Below are 13,662 nucleotides of genomic sequence, written 5' to 3'. Positions count from 1 at the left end.
AAAGTATGTCTCACATCACGGAGGCATGTGTCGAAATGGATGAACATCGCTTCCCGAGATGTGTTTTGTGTGGCGATGTGGCGAAGTGAATGCGAAAATGGGGCTATTTGTGACTTGTGTTAATTAAATTTTTCCTATTTGCCACCCATGCCGAAAACTCTCCGATGTTAATGTAATTGTCTGTTAAACAATTGTTATACTGTGTGTTGGTGGTTACGCAACCGATAATGAACCTGATAGGAGTACATTAAAATGGGGATCTCTCTACTTTGGATGCCACCAACGGGAATGCGGAAAATGTGTGTGCGATGGTGTGAAATGCTGTGAAGACGTAGAGACATTGCAAATGTGAAAATCTAACACGACTGAAGAGTGTAAACATTCTCATTAAAGAGTGTGTTAATAGATAAAGAAAATTTTAAAAGTACCTTCCTATTATAAACTTCCTTTTTCCATTCCTGGGTCATCCAAGTTTGCTTAAGAAGAGAAAAGAAAGATAGGGAAATACGAATATAATGATCTCTTTCTGGAGTACATTTCATGAAATAATCTATCAATTGTGTGAATTTGAGCAATCACAGGAAAATCCTTGCAATTCTAATTGTCTAGGCACATAGAGGAGTCCTGCCAGCAAGAATCCACTCAAAGGAAAATTGTGACGACAAGGAGAATGAGGAATCCTCTACTTGACACTCTACCAACGGCATCGAAATTTCCCATGCTTGCACTTTTACTCTTTATCCTCCTGATATGGACACAACCAATCTATGGATCTCGTGAGTACAGAAAAAATTTAATTACCTTCCACCCGAAGCCATTACTTCATTATCCACAATTTGTGAGTGCCAATGAACCCCTCACTCACTGTTGATGGTGGCCATTATGTACGTGTCTTTGTCGACGAGGAGACTATCAATTGGAGTCACAGGACAAGGTTGTGGATTTTACCAAGGCGCTCAGTGGTTGTGACAGGGGCACAAATGGGGTGAAATCGAAAAAAGAGTGATTTTGGGTTATCCCAGCAGGGAAACTGCAAAGTTCGAAAATAATGAGGTTGATATTTATTTATAAATCGTTTATGAGTTTGCAAGAATTCTCATGGCAAAATAATCAGTTTCCTGCTACAAATATGATCCAAAATTGTAATATACGGAACAACATGTTCTGATTTGTCTAATTAATCCCTGTCGCATTGTAATGAACAGAGTTAAATATTCGGTTTTGAGAAATGAATATTTTCCATATCTCTCTCGACTTCATTTCCTGAACTAATAAATAAAGATACTTTGAGTGGAAGGTTCGATTGGTAAACATTTAGTTTCGGTTTCCCTATATTCTTGCTACCTTTGATTTGTTGCATCGGTCACACAATTTAATTTAATTGCCTTACTAAAACGATCAAAATTCCGTGTTTCATTCATAATCTCATAATAGCTAGAAGCTATTATTTATATGCAAACAACTATGCATATGCTCCTGAAAATGGATTGCGCAACAGAGAGCAATAGAGAAAAAGGGAAATTGAACTAATAAACATTGGGGACTTTTGTCACTGTTCACACCACTGAGCGTTAATGATTTTCTTGTCAACGGCTTGACTCATGTGTCAAAGTGAGCGCGTGGAAAAAGCCGATGGAAAAATCCATATCCACCAATGTGATCCAATTAAATCTTCCTAAATAAGCGTGGTGTATTGATGGGGTTGTACACTCGACTAATATATAATTTTATTGAAGTGGACACGATGTTGTTTAATGGGTATAAATGCAAGTATGAAAATCCATTTGGATGACGACAGTCACCGGAGCAAAATATGCACGCTGCTTTCCGGGCTTGTGCATATAGCGCACAACAAATTTAATTTAATTAAATTTTAAACTTCCTCTTTTATCGCCACCGGTCACCGGGTTGGCTCTCCGGACTCATTCCCTGAGCTTTTGGCATTGAATAGCCCAACTAAAGTGGTAAAAAGATGATTTACATTCAAAAAGCATCTATTTTAGCCCCCACCCACAAACCTCATGCCCTGAGTGCGGTGCTTTTGATGTTAAATGAAAAGTTCTCTATTAAACGGATGATAAGCCATTGGGTTTTTTTTTTAATACTCTGCGCACACACCATAATTCCATGCCCGAAAAAATGATGGGTAGTATTTCCTGGTGTTTTCATTTGGCGTTTGCTATGTATGTTCCTCTTTTAAAATGACATATAAAGCCAAATAACGGATGGTTTGAGTGGGTGGCTGCGGATGGAGTGTTGGATGAGGTGAGAGAGTGTGCAAAAAAGCCGCACAAATGCGAGGTAATAATCTGAGTTTTTGTATGGGAATTTTCCCCCAGTATATAAAATTAATTAAATGATTATTACTGTCAAACTCAAGTGAACCACTTAATTTATAGTATAACGGCTAATAGCATTAATTTATATTAGATGACATTTAGAATAGAGTTTTACATATTTAATAATGATCACCTGTAATGATTCGGTCTAATTGAATTATACGGAAGAGGGCTTCATTTGGGGTTGTGGAGAGAAAAAATAAGCTTGTTTAGTTTATAACGCTTGCGATTCATTGAAAGAGTACTGGTGCACACAGCTGAATAGCTTTTAAATCATAAATTCAGAGTGAAACACAAAGGCTGTGACTTTTAGGGTGGAATTACAGATGGAGGGGCTGAGCCAAAGGGTGAAAATATGACTTGTCCATAGGGGTTGAAATAATGTGGGTGGGTTTGATGTTTTAAGAGGATTAATGGAAGAAGAAATAGTCATATTGACGGTGTGTAAATAAATTGAACCCATTATAAGTTAGCAAAATAGGCTGTGAAAGCTCCACACTTTTTAGCGCTTTAAAAATGATATTTTTGTAAGTTTTATAATATTCAACTAAACAGGTAGCGTTGAAATGCAGAGAATATAAGTTGAATATATTGATTTTTCCCGCATCATTTTCCATTATTTATGCATTTCACATGATCGGCTGCACCTTACTTTAGTTTTCCCGTTTTTTATGTACAATTTTCGACGTAATGCTGGTTTTATGCAGTTCGGCAATTAATTGCACATTTTATTAGTTTCGCATGAATTAATGCGCATAGCGCAATTTGATCCAATCATGGTGAAATGGCTTGTGGAATGTAAGTTTTCACTCTCTCTGTTTCCCAGAAATATCTTCATTGATGGGGCGGCGGTGGCCCGAGGGGGCGTGTTATATGTGTAAATATAACATGTGTGGCGGCGAGAAAGGGCTGCGAAGGGAGGAGAGTGAGAGAGAAATTATAGAGTCAATATAATGAACAAATTTTCCAACTTGCACCCACAAATCTCACACACAAGGAGCCCACAAAAGCGCACCATAGTGTGGCTCCCGTTCCATCGTAAAATATATTTGGGGCTGTGCGGTGGAGAGCGTGTAGAGATATAGAGATTAGTTGATAAAGTTTTGAATACGATTAAACTTCTAATTGGCATGAGATGATTTAACAAAGAGGACTGGGTTTTTCCTATAGTTTGGAACACACTCTCTCCTCAAGTTTCTATCAAATGCTGGGAGGAAAAGTAATTAAGAAGAACATTCTCATGTAATACGTGAAGAGGCGAGAGAGTGAGTGAGAGATATTGAGAGTATGATGGACTAAAAAAAGGCAACATCCATGAAATTTTGTATCATGTAAAGTATCGGTTAGCTTCTCATGGTTTCTCGCCCATTTGCTGTAGGATATGGTTTGAGAATCAAAATTGTTTCTCATCCTGTTCACGTATCCGCAGTTGAATTTCTCAAAAACTTTCTATATCCTTGGCGTGAGTGTGGGCGGCAACTTTCCTAATTATTGTATTAAGTGGAAAATAATTTGTCAGATATTGCGATATGATATAAAACTATTTTAAGTCAGTAGATTTTTCCCACCATCTCGCGAAGCATTTTAAACGTAATTAAATTTCTTCTCGCTATATTCCGTGGGGGAAAACTTCTTATTTTATTTTGCATGTGTATTCGTCTGTTTTTGCAACATCGTCGAGTCGTGGTGGTTTTCCTTGTGAAGGGAGTTAAGGATTTTATAATGATCTCAAGGATTACGCAATGTAAATAGTTTGCCAGAGGTATTTAATTAAAATTGGGCATCGCAGGGCTTCGAATACGAACGTAGATGCACAGATATGGAATATATAGAAGGGCAGAGACAACATAATTTTTCTTTTGATTTCATTAGAATTTCTCGTGTAAAAATTCATATAATTTTCTCTAATGTCGATTTTAGAGTTCATGCAAGTGACCGCAATTTCCTGATTTTAATCAAATTTTAACGATCACATGTGTTCCTAAAATGTATTTTAAAGCGAAGACTCATCACTTTTCCTACTTTTGAATATTTGAAAGGTCATATTTGGGAAAAATCTTCATCCAGTTTGTGTTTGAAGTGGGTTTTGTCTACGACAGCCTCTCTCTCCCCTATAACTACCCTTATTTTGGCCTGTTTCCCACTTTTTCCTGTTGGAGGATAAGAGAGATACACCACAGAAAGTCATTAAGTGAATTGTATTTTTGTGGGTATAAGAGAATCGTATGGAATTTTCATTTTCATTTGTCTGCCTTTTCCACTCTCAACTGATCCTCTCGATAGATAAAAAAAAAACGCAAAGCTTTACGGGATGGGAAAAAGGGTTTTTTTTGTCGAGATACAAATGTTCAGTAATATCTAAGACTCACGCGGCTCGTGGATACTTTTCAATTACTCGCCTGGCGAATATGGGTTGGAAATATTGCGTGTGTTGAGTTATTATATGTATGTACAATGCTTAGGGATATTACTCATAGCATTATAGTTGTACATATAAGGAGGGGGACTCAAATGGTGTCTATGAGTGACGAGGACTTGGTATGATTATTTGTGAAATATACAACACAAAATGGGTGAGGATACTTAAAAGTGTGATGCGTGCTGAACGGAATCCATAAGCAACTTATGCTCTTTTGCATTTTCAGTGCTATAAAAGTCAAACTATCAACTTGTTCTTTTTTCCACTTCCTTCCCAACACAGCAATGCGATTCTATCTCATCGCCCACACACTGAGAACTCTCCACGGCATAGTCACAGCAAAATGTATATGGCGAAAGAGAGGGAAATTTCCTTGTTTTATTAACTTTACTATATCAAAGTTCCTCATATTTTCTTAATTAAGTTGAAATTTAAAATCATGTGTGGAATTATTTATAGACCCCAAAAGAGTGAATATGGAAATATGTATCTTGTGATGTAGGGTTATGGCTTAATGAAAGTTCATTTTACGTCTTTGCACACGTAAAAAAAATGCTGATGGTAATTAGTTGTGGAACTTCTCTTATGCCTTTTTTCTGCTACATCACCACAATCCGGTCTTTTATAGGGGGAAATCTGACAAATTAAACGTTTAGTGTGGAGCACTGAAAAATCGTCAAACATTAAAATCAAGTACAATTCGTGGCTTTCCATTTGTAGGGGTTTCTCATGCCATTGCTTTGCACTTTGTAGGAAAGTCAGTGGATTTCCACTAATGGAAAATGGCTTTTTGTCGATTTGCTGCGACTCTGGGAGTCGCGATTTGATCACTTGGGAAACCCCTTAATTTTCCTTGTAGGAAAACTACCGCCTTGGCGAGTGTAAATGGGTTGGTGGGAGGGCTGGTGGGGTCTGAACGAGTGCTTTTATGGCAAAATCCAACGTACCAAGAAGTCGAATGCTTATTATTGTAAAGTAGATTGTACATGAATTCCTGTGAAAAATATACAACTAGTTGGTCACGCTATTTCCATCCTTATTTTAACTCCATCGCGACCCCTCCGCTCTCCGCCCAATCTCATTGAGTGTATACTAATAAAATAAGGAAAAAGCAGAGCATAACACTATGTACTCGTGAGGGGGGCTCCTTTGACTCGCTCTCTCCAGCGTCTCAGTGAACATTTTACGTTATATTTGCGTGATATACTTTTGCATTGAGGATATAAAGTCCCGAGCATATCGGTGAGACGGATTTATACCAATAAAGAATTGTGTTGAAGAAGAAATAATACACAAAAACAGTGCTGCAAATAAATATAAAATCTCTAACTCATTTCACCTGTCATACTCAACAAGTACGTACATATAATGTGAAAGAGCATTTTTCTCGGTAAACTCTAATAAAAATCATATTTTCCAATTCACATTAATTGGATTGCCTCTGAGCTTTAAAGTTCTTCGTGTATAGCGGCAAATTGGAACACCTTTTTATTGCTAACCTATGAGATTATATTTATTCGCAGAAGTGTAGAGAAAGAGGGTGAAAATTTTAGCTATATATGCTGAACATTCCCACGTGTAATGTTCAGTTTTAGTGCTCATTTTTTCCCTTTAATGCCGCTCTTTTACACGTGAATGCCGTTGAGTTAAAATGATAGACATTTTACTGTTTATAATATTATTATTTTTGTATATTGTCACTTGATTGATTAATCTTTAATAGCAGTATTCTTTTCATGATGAATATTAAATAACTCGATCATTCGGGTGTGTGTGTGTCACTGAAATAAAATGGGATTTTTCTGCAATTCCTCTCTAGAGATGAATAAAATATTACGTAAATTTTTTACATTTAATTGTAAAATATACATTAAAAATTAATAGAATTTTCATTCGAATGGCATGAAGGGAGACTATGTGTGGGGAGAAACATGTACAAAATTGTCACATTTTCATTCACTATAGTCTTGCAGATAAAAAAAGAGGCGAAGAAGAGTGTTTTCAGAGGGAAAACCCTCTTGTATATTTTCTCATGCATTCAAGAACATGTTCTGTGCATGGGAATGGTATTATGTACATGGAGAGCATGAAACATTTCTCATACGAGACATACTGTCTTTCCACTTCTTCATACAACCCCAACTCTTGAGATATTTGTCGAGAAAAGTTGCCTCTCACAGAGAGAGAGTGTGTGTGTGTGTGTGGTGAAAATTGTGAAAAGAAGGACTTCGTATTCATGTTTGGTGAATGAGAAGAGACACTTTTGCATAGGAATAGTTGTGCTGTATTTTATTTACACTCACTTATAATTCACGCGCTCTGAAAAAAATCCGTGAATTTTTAAGCTCACAAGTCAGAGCAATTTTCAATGATTTTATCTGCCGCCAGTGCGCTGAAGTGCGGAGGAGGATAAAAAGTATATCTTTTCAGGGGAAAAAAGCAAGTCTACTTGTGGAATATGGGGGTAAATTAATTACACGAGTATTTCATATTTGATCCCGGGGTGTTTCACGCGACTTTTCAATTTCTGCTCCTCGCGCTCGCGAAAGAGATTAATGCACTGTTTTCATGCAAAATAATTTCCAAAAGGACTGCGACTTTCACTGGGTGGCAGAGTCTGTTGAGGTGGATGGACGGGGTTGGGCGGAAAGGGAGGAAAGTGACTCGATCAATTGTAGGGAAGGCAGGACAAGTTGAGCACTTTAAAAAGACATTCATTCAGGGACTGTGTGAATTGTCATGATTGTATTGAGTTGGAAGAATTGCAAAGTTGTTCAATTTAGACAGCGTGAATACAATTAAATACACTGTATGTTTTTGTATAAATTGTATGGCTCAACATTCTTCTAACCGAGCCCGGTATGTGTTGGGGTTGGAGGAGAGTATCTCTTGCTTTAACACTCTGGCTGGGCTCTTGAGCTAGGGAGCTTGTGGGGTTGAAAAGGGGCCGTGTGGGAGAGAGAAAGACGACAAAATCGACTTGTGCCCTCTCTGTAATAATAATTTCATGGTTGAACAAAAAGAGAAGTTGTTAATTGCGATAATTTCAGCGTTTTCGCATATATATACACACCCCGAGCGTACCCCAGTTAACTTGAGAGAATATTTTTTGGGGATGGGCTTCCAGCAGTGGTGAATTTTAAAAGGGTCTCTCCAATGGTTCTCACCACATAAAAGTCGAATTTAAATGAGAAATAGAGTTTCGGTACAGTGAGGGTGTGAGCAGTGTACCATGGCATGACGAGGGGAGAGCAAAATGAAAAGATTATTATATGCCCTATCTCGTCTAATTTATTGTATATCTCAGGTCATTACGAATATTCATAAGTTAGATTGAAATATTTCATTTTTCACACCCGACGGTATTAATATTGATCTCATTGTTTAATTGAGTTTGTCATCCGTGTCATTTTTCACAAGGATATTTCTCGTGCTTGGGATAATAAGACGCACAGAATGCTGAGACTGGGAGGAGGGAGAGAAGGGAAAAAGGCAAGAAAGGTCTCAGAGATGATAATAATGATAGCCATTGTACTTAGAGATATTTCACAAACAGAAATTTAAATTTTATCACACAATTGTATACTGACAAACTTTGTAACTGCACTGAAGAAGGAGGGATTTGTAAAAGTTTGTCAAAGGATGAAAATTAATTGAGATCCATCACATTAGGGAAAAAAGTAGGTTCAATTTGGGGAAATTAAATATGTTAAGATGTTTTTATTCTTCACTAAACATCTCTTTATCGTCTTTTTTTTCATTTATACCAAGATTTTGAGATAGCATGATAACACATTGTGTGTAATTCCGTCTGATTCTCTTCGATATTGCTCGTGGATTCTAGAGATAAATTATCATAAGCATTAATATCATTAATATAGTTAAATGCCTGGTATGCCTGTAATGAAAATGAGTGGTTTCTACAATGCACATGGTTCAAATTGCATGACGTTATGGGTATCTGGAACATGCGTAAATCAATTTTCTCCTCGACTAGAGGAAATAATTTATTCAATTTCTCAATCTTCCCTAATAAATAATGATTAAATGTTAATGGGGATTTAGTTATTTATTGAATTTCCATTAATTTAAAGTCCGTGCAAGATTGGAATAGTTATTTGTTTATGTATGTATTCACTACGCTTTCCACCCCCGCCCTCTTTCGCTCTCACCCCCAACATCTGAGCTTTTATGTTAAGAAGGGGCGACTAAAGGTAGTGTATAGAGAGAATCGAAACATTTTAGCCATTCCTTTGTCCCTTCTAATCGAAAAGTAAAGATATCCCGTAGTGGTGGATCTCATTCGGAATTCAGAGCACATCTGGTCTTCCTTAAAGGAAAGAAAAGCGGAGAAGTCAGGAAAAATAATAATGCTTTGTGTTATTCACATACATAATACATTTTAGGACGGAGGGAATGAAAAAGGAGTAGTTTTATGCACAAGCGACATTCCAGTCACAAGGAGGATATGTTGACTCTTTGACCATATGTGAAATATGTATTGTACTGATGTGTAAATGTGCGAGAAAGTATTCTCTATGACCTGAGGCATTTGTAATTGATATTTTATGTGAGGAAAGAACAAAAAGAGTGCATGAAAATCGTGTAGCGATTAATTAAAAATACAGTATGGCAAGAGCGAGAGGATAATGATTATTATATTGACTTATTAATTAATGATAGCTCTATTGATTGGAATAGTTGTAAACAGCTTTTTCCAACCACATTTCTATTCTTTCTGATAAATGGATAAAACTTTACCACCATTTAATGAATTGCTATCAATGTGAAAAGGGGAAAAGGGATGTGAGGGAGAAGATTTTTATGTGCCACTCATTTTTATTTCATTGGTTAAATTCCAACTAAACTTTTTCCTCCCCTGCCACTCATATATACTCGGAAGTTTTCATGTTGAACTTTTTACTGTCATCATATTGACGATTATCCCTTATAATATGAGATGAAAGCATTACAAGGCATTTAAAAGGAGGGCTGCGGGAGGGTGAGGAAAGAGAGTGAGAGCAAGAGAGAGAGAGAGAGGAAGGAAGGTGGAAGGAAGGAAAAATTAAGGTGAGGCTCAAACGCTTATAAGAGCGACAGGAAAGATGTAAAGAATAGGATTGCTTTTCACCTCATCCTCCAATTGATATTTGTCGGGAAGTTTATTGTTTCCATGTTTTTATTTCGCCTCCTTCCAATGGCTGAACTTTTCTTTTTTCTCCGTTCGTGTTGGCAGAAGTTTTTCCTTCTTGTTTCGTGTTTATTTGTTTTGTAGTAATTGCTAGAGAAATAATAGAATATTGTTTTAGGTGGCAAATATATAGGAGATTTGTCGTGTGAATGGTGGGAGAGATAACGAAAGGAATTCAAACTTTTGGTGACAGGGTTGAGTTGGATTTGGCGAAATTGATCGGATACTCGCACGTTTTATCGGTATTTTTTGCATTATACCGATTATACCTCAAATTACATGGCTGAAGCTTTTGTGTAAGGGGATAAATTTCAATGAAATTCTTCACCTCCTTTTAGGAAGATGAAGAAGGGTATCAAGTTGGGATTTAATTAAAATTTCATTGAGAAAATAATATCGATGCGATGATTTCCCTTATTAAGTGCTTTGTTGCGCTTGGCGTGAGATAAACTGCAGAGTCGAGAGTCTCGATTAACTTTTGTAATGTGCGCCATGCGGCTAATCCCTTTTGGAAAATTGTAACTACGTCCCGTTTCCCCCATCGACATGAAGCATTTAGTTGATTTAACATTTTGCCTCCCGCTCACGGGAGAAGTCGTGTAAACAGTATAATGAAAAATATTAGTGTAGAACAAGTTGTGGGTGTACAATTCTCCAACTAATCCCATGTATAGATGCTCCCCAAAACATTTAATACATCGCAGTGTGAGAGGCAATGACGATGTGTATGTGTGGAGTGGGCAAAAAGGAGAGTATACAAACATTTTAAGTAATTAGTAATACCAATTCTTGTCACGCAACAGGACGATTAGGCCGCGGGGTTTGGAGCTAAATCGAAAATCAGCGGAAAGACGAGGAGGCCTGAGTCGAAGGAGAGAGATACTATAATTCTCATCACAAGTCTCTCCCTCCGCCCATTCGTCGTATGTTTCATCCCCCTAAAGAACCGCCACTCAATATTTGACTATATTTACGTGTAAATTGCACGTGTAATACGAAGAAAATGCTAAAGATACGCTCTCATTGAGTTTAATTGGAAGATATATTGCAATTTAGACGCGAACCTCCATGATTTTTCCATTGACGAGGCGAAGGATTTCGGGAAAATTAAATTTTCGCCCTGAGGGCAAATCGAATGGTTATGTTAGACAAAGTCGAAATTTAGTTTATTTTGAACAGTTTGAATTCCGCAAGTCTCAGTTATGCATGGTAACTTCCTCTGCTTTGTACGAAAATTGTGGTTTGCAGACATTCTATGTTAAAAAAATCACTGCTCTGAATTAAAACTGAATTCAAAAGTATGTTTTCTGTTTTACAAATATGTATAACAGTGTTTAAAATTGAAATGTATAATGTTTTGCGTCATAAATGATGAGTTGAATGAAAATTCCCAACCCACAGAAGTTTGATGGTTTGTATTTAATTGAAAAAAATCCAAAAAGTCCTACTGGGAGCATTTCAACTTGCGTTGAGCGCCAAACTGTTGAAAGTGTCCTTTTATGATCGTTGTTTTTCAGCCACACAGATATAATACTGGAAGTAAATAAGTTAAAATGAAATTCTTTTATTGTTTTATCGTGCGGCAGTATACGAAATTTTGCCCATTATATTTTGTGGATCATTGCGCTTTCCTCAGTGAAGAAATGATATATATACACATGCATTTATATATAGTGAATTGTTTCCAATCCAACTTTATGTTATTCGATTCTCGTGGTAATTTTCTTACTGTAGATTTGATTGTCTATTTTCTTTCATGGTCAGGGATAAAATGGATTTTTTATACTTTCCTCCAGATCAGAAAGACTCAGGATTTATCTACCGCCACTGCGTATAGAAAGCTTGAATGATATGGAATTTTATTTTATTTCCCTTCCCAATAATTTCTACATCGTTTTTATACTTTTTTCCTCTCATGCGTCTCTGTGCAGTGTATGTGATTACATATATTCTGTGGTGAATTTGTTCTGGTTGATTTCATGAAGAGGAGGTGGATTGAGACGATGGCAAATAAATGGTGGTTTATAAATATTTGCAGTTGTAAGAAAGAAGGGAGAGCTCTGTGCACAATTCATGATGGTTTTGCTGGTGTATTTGGCAAAGGAGGGAAAAAATGTAATTTTTCACTAGGAATTTATATGTGTCCCCACCGCCGAAAATGTCTTGCGAAGACATCACCAGGGGGGTTTTTCTGGATTGTTCTTTGCTTCACCCATCAAGTTGATTAGTCCCTAGTGACGAAGTTGCTCATTCAATGATTGATTACGTTGGTCACTTACAATGAGATGTCTAATACGTATATGTGTGGCTCATGGACTGAAATACTAATAGAACAAAGTGAATTGGTTTAGTAATTAAATTACTATTAAGGTTATTGATTGCCTTTTTGTTTTTTGATCCTCCGAGCATGGATGGACACTTAAGTGCCCATATTACGAATATTTTTATAGAGCATTTTACCATTATTTTTAAGAGATTCGCTCCTTTTTTATGCTTGTCTAACGATTTTATTTCTCGTATTTTTATTATCTGTGCATGATTGGGGCAATTGGGTCGTTAAAAGGGTTTTGTCTCCTAAAGGGGTGTGATGGGATGTGACAATGGTTTTGTGTGTGCCCGAACTCGCGATACTTGTCTCAAAAGTGCCTGAAGCGCGCTGTAAGAATCGGACAATCAGTGTTGTGTTCTATAAATGCAAATAAATTCTCAATACCATTGCGCGTTTGACGATGAAAGGGGGTGCCTTGGTGTGGAGGAAAAATGTTGGGTTTTTTTTTTACTATTATTGCTGTGGAGCGACAACTCAAAACTTTCCACCATGGTGCATGTATTTGTTGAGATTTATAAATGGGGAGTCAGAAAAATGTTGCTGAGAGAGTAGAATTTATTTCACCTGTATCTTTCGAATGTAGTATGCGGAATTGTGATCATAGATAATGTATAGAAGGTGAAGGATGAAAAATATTGATTTACCCAAAGTGTTTTCTCTTGTAAATTTTGACACTCTAGGTGGGGGAGGGTCGAGTATTTTAGGGATATCACCAGTGTGATTGCGGGAGCGAAGTTGCCGTATATACGAAATATTTAATAGAAAATCGATATCAATTGTGAAAGTGAGAGAAGGTTGAACTCCAATTGGTCACATTTTATTTGTCAACTGACTGGGGAGTATAGTGAAATTAGAAATAGTTTTATTCATTGATTTCCAATTGCTTAGTTGAGGTGGAATTTGTCCCTCTCTCTCTCGCTCTAAACTCTCTTCACATGGATTTTGTGAAATTAGATTCATTGAGGATATATGTACGTACGATTGTTTTCTACATTCTTGCTTGTGTCTAGAGTGTTTTTTTTATGCGACGATACTTTTCTTAAGTCTTCTCCGTTGTCTTATGAATGTAGAGGTCTCATGTGCTCATATTATAGACAAGAAACAAGAACAAATACAATATTGTAGACAACATCTAAAACATCTCAATTTCCGGTTCATCTATTTTCTTCAGTTTGACTATACCTAATGTACATAGTGTGTAACGATATATGGGTCTCGGTAGAAGGTTTGTCTCTGGGAGCGTGAAGCAACAGAAAATGTTTCGAATTTTACTATACATAAATTCTCAAATGTTCCACTTCTTTTGACTAGTTTCGCCTTTTTTCACTGCTCTCGTCAAGTCTCAATTTTATCGACAGTTTGTCTCTTGCATCTAATCCAATTC

General features: G+C 36.8%; 1 protein-coding gene across 3 annotated transcripts in view; it reads left to right on the top strand.

Annotated features, from left to right (window-relative positions):
* Positions 1 to 13,662, top strand: part of LOC132263359 (tyrosine-protein phosphatase Lar) — a 69,254-nt gene that overhangs the window by 25,448 nt on the left and 30,144 nt on the right. For all 3 annotated transcript variants that reach the window (XM_059763084.1, XM_059763085.1, XM_059763082.1), the window contains exon 5: positions 610 to 776. In XM_059763084.1, coding sequence (XP_059619067.1) covers positions 671 to 776 — 106 coding nt within the window. In that variant the 5' untranslated portion in view covers positions 610 to 670. The remainder of the gene's footprint in view (positions 1 to 609; positions 777 to 13,662) is intronic.

Source organism: Phlebotomus argentipes, unplaced genomic scaffold (genome assembly GCF_947086385.1).
Source record: "Phlebotomus argentipes unplaced genomic scaffold, Phlebotomus argentipes genome assembly contig_15, whole genome shotgun sequence".
Classification (NCBI taxonomy): domain Eukaryota; kingdom Metazoa; phylum Arthropoda; class Insecta; order Diptera; family Psychodidae; genus Phlebotomus; species Phlebotomus argentipes.
The sequence above is the reverse complement of the archived record's forward strand: the minus strand, read 5'-3'. Positions and strand labels throughout refer to the sequence as shown.